This window comes from Tachysurus fulvidraco, chromosome 4, assembly GCF_022655615.1.
Source record: "Tachysurus fulvidraco isolate hzauxx_2018 chromosome 4, HZAU_PFXX_2.0, whole genome shotgun sequence".
Classification (NCBI taxonomy): domain Eukaryota; kingdom Metazoa; phylum Chordata; class Actinopteri; order Siluriformes; family Bagridae; genus Tachysurus; species Tachysurus fulvidraco.
The window spans coordinates 7,448,880-7,461,373 of record NC_062521.1 but is presented as its reverse complement, the minus strand read 5'-3'; the positions used below and the strand labels follow the sequence as shown (position 1 = coordinate 7,461,373).

At 39.0% G+C, this 12,494-nt stretch overlaps 1 protein-coding gene across 4 annotated transcripts in view; it reads left to right on the top strand.

Moving 5' to 3' along the window:
- The window catches only part of acoxl (acyl-CoA oxidase-like), a 44,742-nt gene extending 36,270 nt beyond the window's left edge, over positions 1–8,472 (top strand). Inside the window, exons 18-20 of one of the 4 annotated variants that reach the window (XM_027165764.2) lie at positions 1,643–1,744; positions 7,740–7,931; positions 8,021–8,472. In XM_027165764.2, coding sequence (XP_027021565.1) covers positions 1,643–1,744; positions 7,740–7,931 — 294 coding nt within the window. In that variant the 3' untranslated portion in view covers positions 8,021–8,472. Of the gene's footprint in view, positions 1–1,642; positions 1,745–7,739 lie in introns of all 4 variants that reach the window. The other 3 variants (XM_027165765.2, XM_047812155.1, XM_027165766.2) reach the window with 3 other exon arrangements.
- The last annotated feature ends 4,022 nt before the right edge of the window (positions 8,473–12,494 follow it).

The window sequence follows — 12,494 nt, the reverse complement described above, 5'->3', positions numbered from 1 at the left end:
AGAAGGAGATGTTTGTCAGTAACTGACTTTAGTTTGTGTAGGAATAGTTGCAATGTTTAGCCTTTAGCAAGAATACAGTTCTTCATGTCTGACTAGTAATGTAGTAAGTATAAGGTGATGAAGCATTTAAATTGTCCTTCATCACCCATCTAAGGATAAATACATGTTTGTCCACCAATCAGCCAGAACATTAAAACCATGTACCTAATATTTTGCCACCAACAAAACAGCTCTGACTCGTTGATGCAGGGACTCCACAAGACCTCTGTATGTGCTGTTGTACTGTATATGGCACCAAGACTTTAGCACCAAGTCCTGTATGTTGAGTTGAGGCCTCCATGAAACTTGTTGGTCCAGCATATCCCACAGATGGAGGCCAAGTCAACATCCTGCCAACAACTTTTTGAGATGTTCCTCAAACCATTCCTGTTCTCTAGACATCACAATTTGGCCTTTGTCAAAGTAACTCAAATCCATTTTTCATGCTTTTGTAACAAATCAACTTTGAACTGAAGTAACTATTCGTTTTCTGCCCAGAAGATCGTTCGCCTTGAGATTGTAACGAGGTAATCAATACGATTCACAACACCTTATTTCTGATCTATGTATGTGAATGTATGTTTTATGAAAGGAACCAAGTGAAAATATTACCATCCTACATTACAATCCTGTTTCAAGAGCTTTAATTTTTGTCACTATATTGTACGTTTATCAGGTTTAGCCATAAAGCTTTTAATATTATCAACACCGTTGAAATATTAGCAAGCGCTAATTTTGGAACATTAACATCATTTGAGTAAACAGCGTTTCTACGGCTTTAGTTTGAGTGAGAGATAAAAACAAAATCTACAAGAGGTTTGCACAGTTTAGACAAGCAGTTCCTTATGATCCTTCTGATTGCTTCTGGACCTACTTCTTCTCCAATCCTGACACCCTACCCCTGGATGGAGTCTTGTCACTTAGTGGTGCACTCTGCACCAAATGAATTGAAATTGAATTGTTCACACCCCACACAGATTGCCGGTCCAATGACAGAAAGAGAGAGGGGTCAAAACTCATCCTCCCTTCGACGCACTGTTAGCCTAGCTGCAGGGACACACGGCTTACATTACTTCTCTGTCCACTTAGTAAAGCAAACCCCTACTCAGTGCTGCTGCTGCTGCTGTTGTTGTTGTGTATTTTTTTCCGACCAGCTCTTTGATGCTATGCAGTGGTTAGTTCTCACCTACCTAAGTCGAGTGGAGATATTAACCTGCAATATCTTTTTTCCACTCCCTTTTGTTTTCTGCAGAGCATCCTGCTGTCATTGACCTTAAACCACTAGAAACATGTTCCATTCGATCACAGACCTGCAAACAGAGCCTCTTTTATGGCAGAAAAATACGTTTCCTACACTGTTTGTTAGAGTTTATTCTGAAGAATTAAAGTAGATCCTACTTAATTCTGAAGAATTAAGAATCCTAGTAGATCCTAAGTACTTCAAGTGTTTATTATTTCACTTAAATACATAAGACTGTGTTGCCTGTAGCTATGCTTGTATTTATTTTATGTTTTAGGTATTTATGGAACCCATCCATTAAATACAGTGTTCTGATGCTAAGCAATATCAGTGATTAGTGTTTTTGTCTATTTTCCGCTGTAGTTCTGCCTTCTGCATGGAACCAGCCTGGTGTATCAGGAGCGAGGATGGTATCTGGAACACAACTACTTTAGTCCCGGTGATAGCAGACAGATCCGCACCCAGGTACATGATCTGCAAGACCACACTTCATTCACCATTTAACCACAATGCACACATAGATCGTAAAACAGTTGCTAGAAGTAGGTTTGGTAATCAAATGACACAACCCCAACTTCAAAGGTGTAAGCTCTCAGATGTTGCTTGCAAATCCACATGCAATGGTATGAAGAATACACAACAATGTTATATTATGGTTATATTAATCTGCACAGATATAGCCCAAGATTCCTGCACTTGGATGACAAGCATGGTCTTGTGCTGTTGTAGTTCGTCCACCTCAAGTCAAGTCAAGTCAAGAAGCTTTATTGTCATTTCAACCCTATATAGCTGTTGCAGTACATAGTGAAATGAGAACGTTTCTCCAGGATTGTGGTGCTACATAAAACAAAGACCGGGCTAAGGATTTAGTAAGTAGTCCTCAAGGTCTGATGTGTTTTGTGTTCTGAGATGTTTTACTGCTCACCACAATTATTACATTATACCACATATTACGTCTCAATTAGCTCCACATTTTAAGGGCTGTCTCTCTCTCTCTCAATCACTGAAAAATCTCACAATGCATTGTAAATACCAGGAAACACCAATGTTCCCTTTCTGGAAATAAGGACTGATGAACAAACCAAACTCTCAGCCGATTCTCTCTACAAATATAATATCTCTATACAAACTTTATTTGATGTTTCCGCTAGTTTGCTTAGGATACTGCTTGAAATACCATGACAGAAATGCATGTAAATAAATAAGTACCTTCATCTGGTGTAAAAAAACTGAAATATTCTCTATGTTTGGTTTTCACAATGACTATCCAGGAAGATAGAATGTTGCCGGAAACCGAGTCATCAGTTACCCGGTTTAGTGTAGTAAGTTCTGTGCCTGAACTTGTGTACACAATGTAATGATTCTCTAACTAGGGAGATAGAGAACCGATTAAAGATTTCTGTCACTTTAAGCAGTGTACATTTGTAGTAATAAAGAGGTTGTGATAATGGAGTGGACATCAAAATTAAAATAACAAGCAACAATACAGATAAGAAAATGTTTTTTAATATAAAATCTTCTACATTTCAAGATGATCAAGCAGACGAAGCTGAGAGCTAGTGACAGAATGTGTCAATAACAGGTATTGATTACATTCCCTTTAGCCCACAGCTCACACACACACATACACACAGTGTGTGGTTTGTGGTTTGACCAGTTGTTCACAATTAGTTGTTACTAAATACAGAGGCAGCCTTATCAGTACGCTCCCGCGTTTCGGAGCAGAGTTAAGCTAAGAGGATGGTGGCTTTAACACCAGACTGTCAGTGTGCGATCAGCAGCATGTGTTTGTTGTTCTTCCAGAGCTAACACAGCCTCTTGGTGCACAAATAATCCTTTCTTCGGTCAAGGTTTTTTTCGACCACATGCTAGTTTTTTGCTAAATTCTTTTTTGCTTTTGTTCTAGCGATCACCAGCATGATATGATGTGTACAATTTTAAAAGGTTAGCTTCAGGAATCTTTCATGACCTTTGCGTTGTGTTTGTGGATTCGGCACTTTGGTTTCTAACAACAATTATTTAAGGCCACGTTCTCACTGCAAGTCTTAATGCTCAATTCGGATATTTTGCTCAGATCAGATTTTTTTGTTTGGCTGTTCACATTACCTTTTAAAATGTGGCCTATATCAGATACCAGTGTGAACAGTTTGCTGTTTCGAACTGACCCGCATGCACAAACGAACAATAACAATGATGTCACACGCAGCACGCCGTTGCGCTAAAAAATTGGCGAAGTTACGGAGGAAGTAATGTATCATCTGGTGCAAGCAAACATATCATGTAATGCTATAATGTGATGTATTCAATGCAAACATTATGAGCTGGTTCATGTAACCACTTTATATAACACTCTTAACACACACGTTACCAGTCACGTTTGCGTCACGCATAATTGTGACGAATGTTGATGTGGATTGACATAAAAGTTGCATCAAAACCGCCTTGGTTGTTCACACTGCGGCTACATTGGAAAAAATCAGATTTGGGTCTGATTCAGGACCACATATGGAAGTGGCCCAGATCTGATTTGAAAAAATCAGATCTGGGCCAGATTTGAGTGTTCACACTACTCCTGAAGAAGTCTGACCTGGTCACTTGACCCCCAAAAAATTGGATTTGGGCCACTTTTAGGCCACGTTCACACTGCAAGTCTTAATGCTCAATTCGGATATTTTGCTCAGATCAGATTTTTTTGTTTGGCTGTTCACATTACCTTTTAAAATGTGGCCTATATCAGATACCAGTGTGAACAGTTTGCTGTTTCGAACTGACCCGCATGCACAAACGAACAATAACAATGATGTCACACGCAGCACGCCGTTGCGCTAAAAAGTTGGTGAGGTTATGCAGGAAGTATTGTGTCATCTGGTGCAAGCAAACATATCATGTAATGCTATAATGTGATGTATTCAATGCAAACATTATGAGCTGGTTCATGTAACCACTTTATATAACACTCTTAACACAAACGTTACAAGTCACGTTTGTTTCACTTTTTCGCCGGCGCATAATTGTGACGAATGTCGATGTAAATCGACGTAAAAGTTGCATCAAATCCGCCTTGGCTGTTCACACCACGGCCACAGATTTGGGTCTGATTCAGGACCACATATGGAAGTGAGTGTTCATACTACTCCTGAAAAGTCTGACCTGATCATTTCACCCCAAAAAAAATCAGATTTGGGCCACTTTTACCTGCAGTGTGAACGTGGCCTAAGGGTTGTATAGAGTTCGGTGTGTGTGTATATGGTGTATTTATGCGACTGCTGTATATTTACTAATATAGAATTAATGGTCAGTAGGCTCTCGAGGAGGCAAGTGTCTATTCAGCAGAAAAATTCTCCACAGAAAATCTATAGAGCAATGATTCTCAAGCAGGAATGACCTGAGCATCACACAGATGCGTGTGCACTTTATATAAACAAATTAGGACACGCGTAATTCTAGAGTCTAGAATAACTTTGTATGCTGTAGCATTAAAATGTCCTTGTTCCAGCATGACAGTGCCCCTGTGCCCTCTACCATATCTCACGCACTCACTCATTTTCTACCGCTTTATCCGAACTACCTCGGGTCACGGGGAGCCTGTGCCTATCTCAGGCGTCATCGGGCATCAAGGCAGGATACACCCTGGACGGAGTGCCAACCCATCGCGGGGCACACACACACACTCTCATTCACTCACACAATCACACACTACGGACAATTTTCCAGAGATGCCAATCAACCTACCATGCATGTCTTTAGACCGGGGGAGGAAACCGGAGTACCCGGAGGAAACCCCTGAGGCACGGGGAGAACATGCAAACTCCACACACACAAGGCGGAGGCGGGAATCGAACCCCGACCCTGGAGGTGTGAGGCGAACGTGCTACCCACTAAGCCACCGTGCCCCCCTCTCTACCATATCTGCCCCTGCTAATACTTACGAATACTAATCCACATGTTCATGTTCAAATAATATATCAGTCATTGCAATCCCATCTGTCTGTTCCATCCCGATGCCCTACTTCTGGTTGGAGTCTTGTCACTTGGAGGCTGATCGCTGCTGCTGCTGAGGATGATCTTACATGAATGGACTGGAGATACATGAGATTGCTGTGAATGGTTCCACTTAAAGACCATGAAGATGACTTTGGACTGCAATTACCATGAACAGATTTAAACTCAAGTCTCCATCAGTAAATATTTCAGCATAATTTCAACAAGAACTTTTTGACCATACAGTACACATGTCTAGAAGAAAAATGATTTATAATCACACTATCCAGGGTGAAGCAGATGAAGTTTTGAGTCTCCCTTTTGAGTCTGTTCTTCTCAAGGTTTCTTCTTCATTTAACTTTTTTTTCTTGCCATCATCACCTCTGACTTCCTTATTAGGTTTAACTTTTTTTTTTTTAAATGTAGAATTTCTCGCCTGAATTTATATATTTCTATAAAGCTGCTTTGTGACCAATGGATATCCTTTCCAGAAGAGTGGAGGTTATAATAATAGCTATAAAGAAGCAATGAATGGGATGTTCAGAAAGCACATATGGGTGTGATTTAGGCCCATCTATCAATCAAACCATCAACACATTTCCGTCCATCTATTCATGACTACATGAGTATTGGCACCCTGTCTATCTGTCCCTTCAGCAACGCAGGTATTGTCTATCTATTCAACTACATAAGTATTGGTACCCTGTCTATCTATCTATCTATGAAATCCCCACTATATGTCTATACACTTTATATGCCTATGTACTGTAGGTGACAGAAATGTTGTGTGCAATGTCATTCACGACCACATATGCTTAGTTATTGGGTATGTGTCTGGTTGTCCCTGGGGAGCCTGTGTGGTGTTGAAACAGCAGTTGTGACAGGAGGGTGTGAGTTTTTTTAAGGAGGTCCCTGGTCTTTTAGCATGCCAGTGCTATTGTACTCTTTGTGCTCTCATTACATTTGTCAATATTAGAGACAGCCTCACCAATCGCACAGCATGGGAACATGGGAAAACAATCTCTCTCTCTCTCTCTGTCTCTCTCTCTCTCTCTCTCTCTCTCTCTCTCTCTCTCTCTCTCACTCTCTTTTACTTAGAGATTCAAAATCTAATCGATGTGCAATTTCTTTTATACCAAGCTTCATGCAAATTATTACACTGGACTGTTTCTTTTGATTGATTGATTTTTATTAGAATATCATCCTCACCATAGAAAAATGGCTTCAGCAAAATGGTTTTATAGTACATTTAGTGTTTTTTTTTATTTTTTTTATAGAATAATTAGTCATCTCTTCCACTGGCTTCTTAGAGATATCGAGCACTGAAGCGTGAAGAAGGGATCGAGCTGTTTTTATGAACTCAATAAGTCTTCTGAGTCGGTTTGCAGTGTTGAGCTGTTGAGCTGTCAAACAGAAAGCCGAGGTGGTGAAATGTTAAATTAGCTGTTTGTCAGGGAGGAGGTGGGAAAACTGTAGTAACCCGAGTGACTCATGCAGGATTTACCAAGAAAGAAACAGAGTGTGAATGAGTGTGAGATGAGTAATGTGTAATAAGTATAATGTAACTCCTCTTCTCCCCCCCTCCAAATTTTAGCCAAAAAAGTGTTTTTCTTTTATGTGAAAGGAGCAAAGCTAACAAAGCTGCATTATGAATGCAGTATATAGTAGATTTCCCTTCTTCATATACTTCCATAATGACTGGATGGTGGTTTATCACTAAATAAATTGTAGCACTTGTATGAGGTGAACATTTTAGTTATTCATGGTGTATGAAGCTGATGCTGAACTTCTCTGTGATGCATCAATTATCAAGTATCAATTAAACTACATAATACTGCCTTATCTGTTACTTCACTGTCTGTGGAAAGTGCCAGAACACTCAAAGCTGTCACCGAGATTACCCAAGAGGTGATCCGATATCCAGATTTTCTAGTTCAGTTTTTTTTTTTACTGTAGTGGGAATCTGATGGCATTCCCCTAAAAGTTTTTCAGAGATTCCCCATGCCTAAAATTTCGCAAGTAACATTGGTTGCACAACTGCCTACTTCACGATCGTCACAATATCTTCTAATTTTATTGAGTCTGTCCCGTTCATTTTTATCGATTGAGTTTATTTTATGGCACAAGATACACACTAGGCTGGGGCAGTCTGTAGAAAATACAGCAGTTGATTTTCAATTTATTCAATTTATTGCATTGCTGAAGTTGCAACATATAATATTTTAAATAGGTTTTAAAAAATTAGATTTATTTTTATTCTTGCCACCAATCAAAAATTAGTTATATATACACTCTAACAAAATGTTGCTCTTATTAACCACTAGAGGGCATCACTGTAAGCATGTTCTTCTTATAGGTATTATACTCATTTTTCTATAGAAAGAAATACTTACCTTTTGAATATTAAAATGTTAGACAAATTTCTAGGTCTCAGAGCATTGAAAAAATGTTTTTGTTGTTGTTGTTGTTGTTGTTGTAGTTGCTGGAGTTGTGCAGATCAGTGAAGGATGATGCTTTGAAGGTGGTGTCAGACTTCAACATGCCTCCTTGTTGCATACAGGCACCAATCGCTGGAGTGCCCAACTCCAGGGCACCTTGGGGCTTCTACCCACAGCCTGAGAGCCCTGGTCCCCAGCCCCAAAGCCAGCAGAGAGCCACATCAAAGCTCTAGGTATAGAGAACCTACATACTGAGAACACTTGAAATCAATTATACTGCTTCCTTTTGGTAAAATAACTGGCTCTTTCTTCCCTACAACAGATAACATTTGTGTGTATGTGTGTGTGTGTGTGTGTGTGTGTGTGTGTGTGTGTGTGTGTGTGTGTGTGTGTGTGTGTGTATGTGTGTGTGTGTGTGTTTGTGTGTGTGTGTGGGAGGAAGATGAGAGAATGGAAATTTGGTATGGGGGATATCAGCTTTGTGTGTGTGTTTGTGTGTGTGGCTTTTGGGTTATGTGATTTCTGCTGTGAATATTTATGCTTTATGATTTTCTTGTTCTGCCATTAGCAATGTTGTTATATAAATCAGACATTATTATTGAAGTTCTGTTATTACAGGAGGCTGTGTATATTTGCTCTTGTTTTTAATAAATAGAAGCAGTGTTAAGATAAAGGACCAAAAGATTTTAAGCACTATAAATTAATTTGTGTGATATATATGCACCAGAGATTATTAACAAGGAAATGATTATTGGAATAAACTTGTGTTCATTATCTGATTCATACAGTGTTGATATTTTCATTCTCATTAATCATAGCCTATGTCTGAAACTTTCAAACGCACATGCTGATCATGAACATACTGCACCTCCTAAATCTATAGCTGGAAAAAAACAGGTTTAAATAAAGCTCAAATTATTAATATCATTTTTATTACAGTATCAAAGAAAGTGTTGTTTGCTATCAACCAATCTCTGAGACCTCATCAGCTCCTTCGTCCTCATTTGTTGTCTTTAATGAGTCATCGTGACTCATGATGTCCAGTGTAACACATGCTCAGAGATTCGCCCCGCAGCCAAACACCTGGTCCTCCGGTCCTCTCTACAGTTTTATTTTGATACAAATCCAAATTTTGTGTTTGGATCTCTTACAGTCTTCATAGTAAACCTTGAGATTGGTGATGACTCTTACTTTGTAGAACAGGTCTTGTCTTGCCAGTTTCTACTTTGAGAGAATATTGAGCAATTCCTTTAAATGCCCCTTATCGGTGGTGGTAAGCAGATCAGTCAGGTGGGTGGGTTTACTGTGTTGTATTCTCTCTCACTAAATGATTCTAACGTTACATTTAATAATATATCTAATACTTTTAAGTCTCAGTGGCTAGACTCTTTACAACCAGCCACAAAAAAGGCAGCATCAATGAAGAAACCCTTAAGATAGCGATGTCCAGCCTTGTCTGCCGAGGACCTGCAGGGTTTTCTTTTTAAAACCAAGCCGGAACTGGCCACAATCTTGGCTTTTACTCAGCTATCAGGTTTGGCTATTGCTTTGGTTCTTGCACATAACCCCTGCTCTGGGATCAATATGAAGAAGTCTTCAAAACATCTTCAAGTCTAGTCAAATAGACTTCTTGACATTCAAAAGCACCTGAAAATCAAACAAAAGACATCATAACTGTACTTTCTATATCGTACCAGCTGTTGAGTATCAGTACAGGATATGATTTTCAGCCTTGCAAATTCTGTAGTAACCCTGCACATTTTCATACTGACACCTTTTCTTGTTATGATGCATCAACGTCACTGGCTACTGAGCTAATTTAAGCCTTCAATGAGTTAAAGGAGATGAGTTAGCAGCAAAGACTTTGGAACAAAATAGAAAAACTGGTTTTACAGGCATCGTGGCCATGCTGAAGCCTTGTTAAATGTTCTAATCTTATTTTTAATGTACAGATTTTGTATATGTCATTATTCAGAAAGGGAATCTATACAGTTGGTAAACACTGTATTATACAGTAATGACACCTGACCATCACACATACATAAACATCTCATTCCAAGGCCATGTACATTTAATATATATTTGGTCCCCTTGTTTGGGTTTTGTAACGTGGCTCTAGGTTTTTATGTTCGTTAGCTCAACAAAGAGCTTTAGTGAGACTGGGGACTGAGGTTTGGTGAGGAGGCCTGGTGCACAATCAGCATTTCAGTTAAACTGAGGTCAGGGCTCCTTTTAGGCCACTTGAGTTCTTCCAAACCACCCATGTCTTTATAGAGCTTGCTTTGTGCACAAGAGCATGCTGGTTTAAGTTCAGCCTATTAGTTTTTCAGTAAAAGGAAATTATTTATGCTACAACATAGACTTTCTAGACAATTGTTTTGTGGCCCATATATAGATGCACTGATCAAGTGTAAACACACGTTTGGCCATATACAGTGTATATATAGTGTAGGCAAGTGTTTATTTTCCAGGTGACCTGGTTAGCAGTAGTTAATTATCAGTACTTTTCAAAGACAGTTCTAAGTGGCTAAGTAAGAATAATAAACTATATGGTAAAATGTTTGTGGACATCTGACCATCACACCTATAATTAGGCATTCCCCAAATTGTTGTGTATGTGCATACAAAGACTGGGTTCAATTGTATGCTGAAGCATTATAATTTCCCTTCACTTTAAGAATGTTTCAGCATTACAATGCACAAGCAAGGTCCATGAAGACTTTGGTGTAGAAGGTTGGTGAACAGAAGCCTGACCCCATCCTTAAATCTAACCCCTTTTGTGTTGGATGAACTGAAACACCTTTGGCATCCCAGGCCTCCTCATCCTTCATCAAAGCCCAATCTCACTAATGCTCTTGTGTTTGAATGTGTCACAAATGTGTCACAAATGTTCTCTATATATTTATTTATTTAACAGGTATTTGTATGAATGAAGAGCTGCCAGTGTTCTTGAAATCTTATATTCTTTTAAACCATATCTGTTTAGAAGCCTGTTTTTTTAATTATTTACCTTTATATCCATTAGCTCATCAGATCACTTAATGGATAATAGACGTGTTATAGTACAAAACGTGTTTAAACAATTAAACACTTTAGTATGTTTTGCATAAAATATGTAGATTTATACTGTGTATTATGTAGTGAATAACTGAACAAAGTAGAGCCAAAGAAGTTCACCTGAATGGAAAATAATTTATATATCAAGGTTTTTAACATATACATGTTTTTTTAATATCTAAATACATTGCATATATGCATACATGTTTTTTTTTATATAGAGGAATATGATTTATTTACATAAATATTGAAAATTGTGCTTAGATTATGTGATTTTATGATCTTATTGGCCAGAATGTGTTGTTCTAAATAAATCTGCATGACAATTTACAGCTTTATATTAATGCACATGTTCAGCTTTATATTAATGCACATGTTTCCCCCACCCGGCAGTGGGTGCCTCAGCATAAATGGCTGCCCACTGCTCCGGGTGTGTGTTCATGGTGTGTGTGTGTTCACTGCTGTGTGTGTGCACTTTGGATGGGTCAAATGCAGAGAACGAATTGTGAGTATGGGTCACCTTACTTAGCTGTATGTCACACCACGTCACGTCACTTTAATCTGTTATCATTCTATAGTAACAGTTAGATCAAACGGACATCTCAGACTTCCTGGCTTCCTTCCTCTCTGTGTTAGAGTCTCTCTTGTTTTTGTAACAAACTGTGTAGTTATACTTATTAGCACATAAGGGATTGACTCCATAGCTGCAATTATGCCAGTAATAATGATGTTTCATTGCATTAAATGTAACTATAAGTGTAAGTGTAAAAGGTACAAGTGTATGGATTTAACAGCATGGATTAAGGTTACAGGAACACACCCCTTTAGGGTCAGGTGATGGGGTAACCAGGTAATCTGGTCAGACTCACCACATGCAAGATGAAGGGTGATGGTCAGATCTGTCAGGTGGGCAGCATTTTATTTCACAGTGGAATGAAGGTTTCTTCAATAAGACTTTGAATCTCAGAACAGCAGTTGTTGACTTGTTTGTGGATACGCACAAAGTGGCCTTCTACTCACTCACATAGTGCTCCTGGGTTACTTGCAAACCACAGATAACAAACCATTATGTTGCTCATAACTGTATCAAACACATATGGCCAAAGGTCAGTCATGAGGTCCTCACTTTATGAGGTTTCTGGCACTGTTTTGGTGTTTTAAGTCTTTGTGGGGTTGGCAATGGACCTTAGCAGCCAGGCAGCAGGTGTTGAAGGGATTAGAGCAGAAAAGTTTGTGAGGTTATCACACCTCTTCAGAATGTGGGCTGTGCATTTGCACTGGGAGTGTAGTCCTTGCTTGTAAAAAGTGGACTAGATAGTATGTTTGAAATATAGGGAAATCACACTCCTCTGCCTCCCAGGGAAATTCTAAGCCATGGATCTTGTATACAAGATTAACAAAAAGGTTGCAATTAATACAAAGGTTGCAAGTAAAAGCGGTGGGAATGAGATTCCTTTGTAGGTTTCCTGGGTTTACTCTCTATGTGAATCTGTCTCATCAGATAGATTTAAAACATTCATACTTGCCTAGAACAGACCAACAACCACTTCAAAGCACTTATCACACCCGTACTGCAACATACTCCTCTATCAGATCTGCTCCACTGGTAACACCATGGTACAAGCAAAGTACACTTCAATACTCCTGTCTATTCTGGCACCTGGATGGTGGAATAAACTAGTTGAAAAGCTGAATCATTGGCTGTCTTCAAATTACACCCTAAAGACCTACCTCTTCTT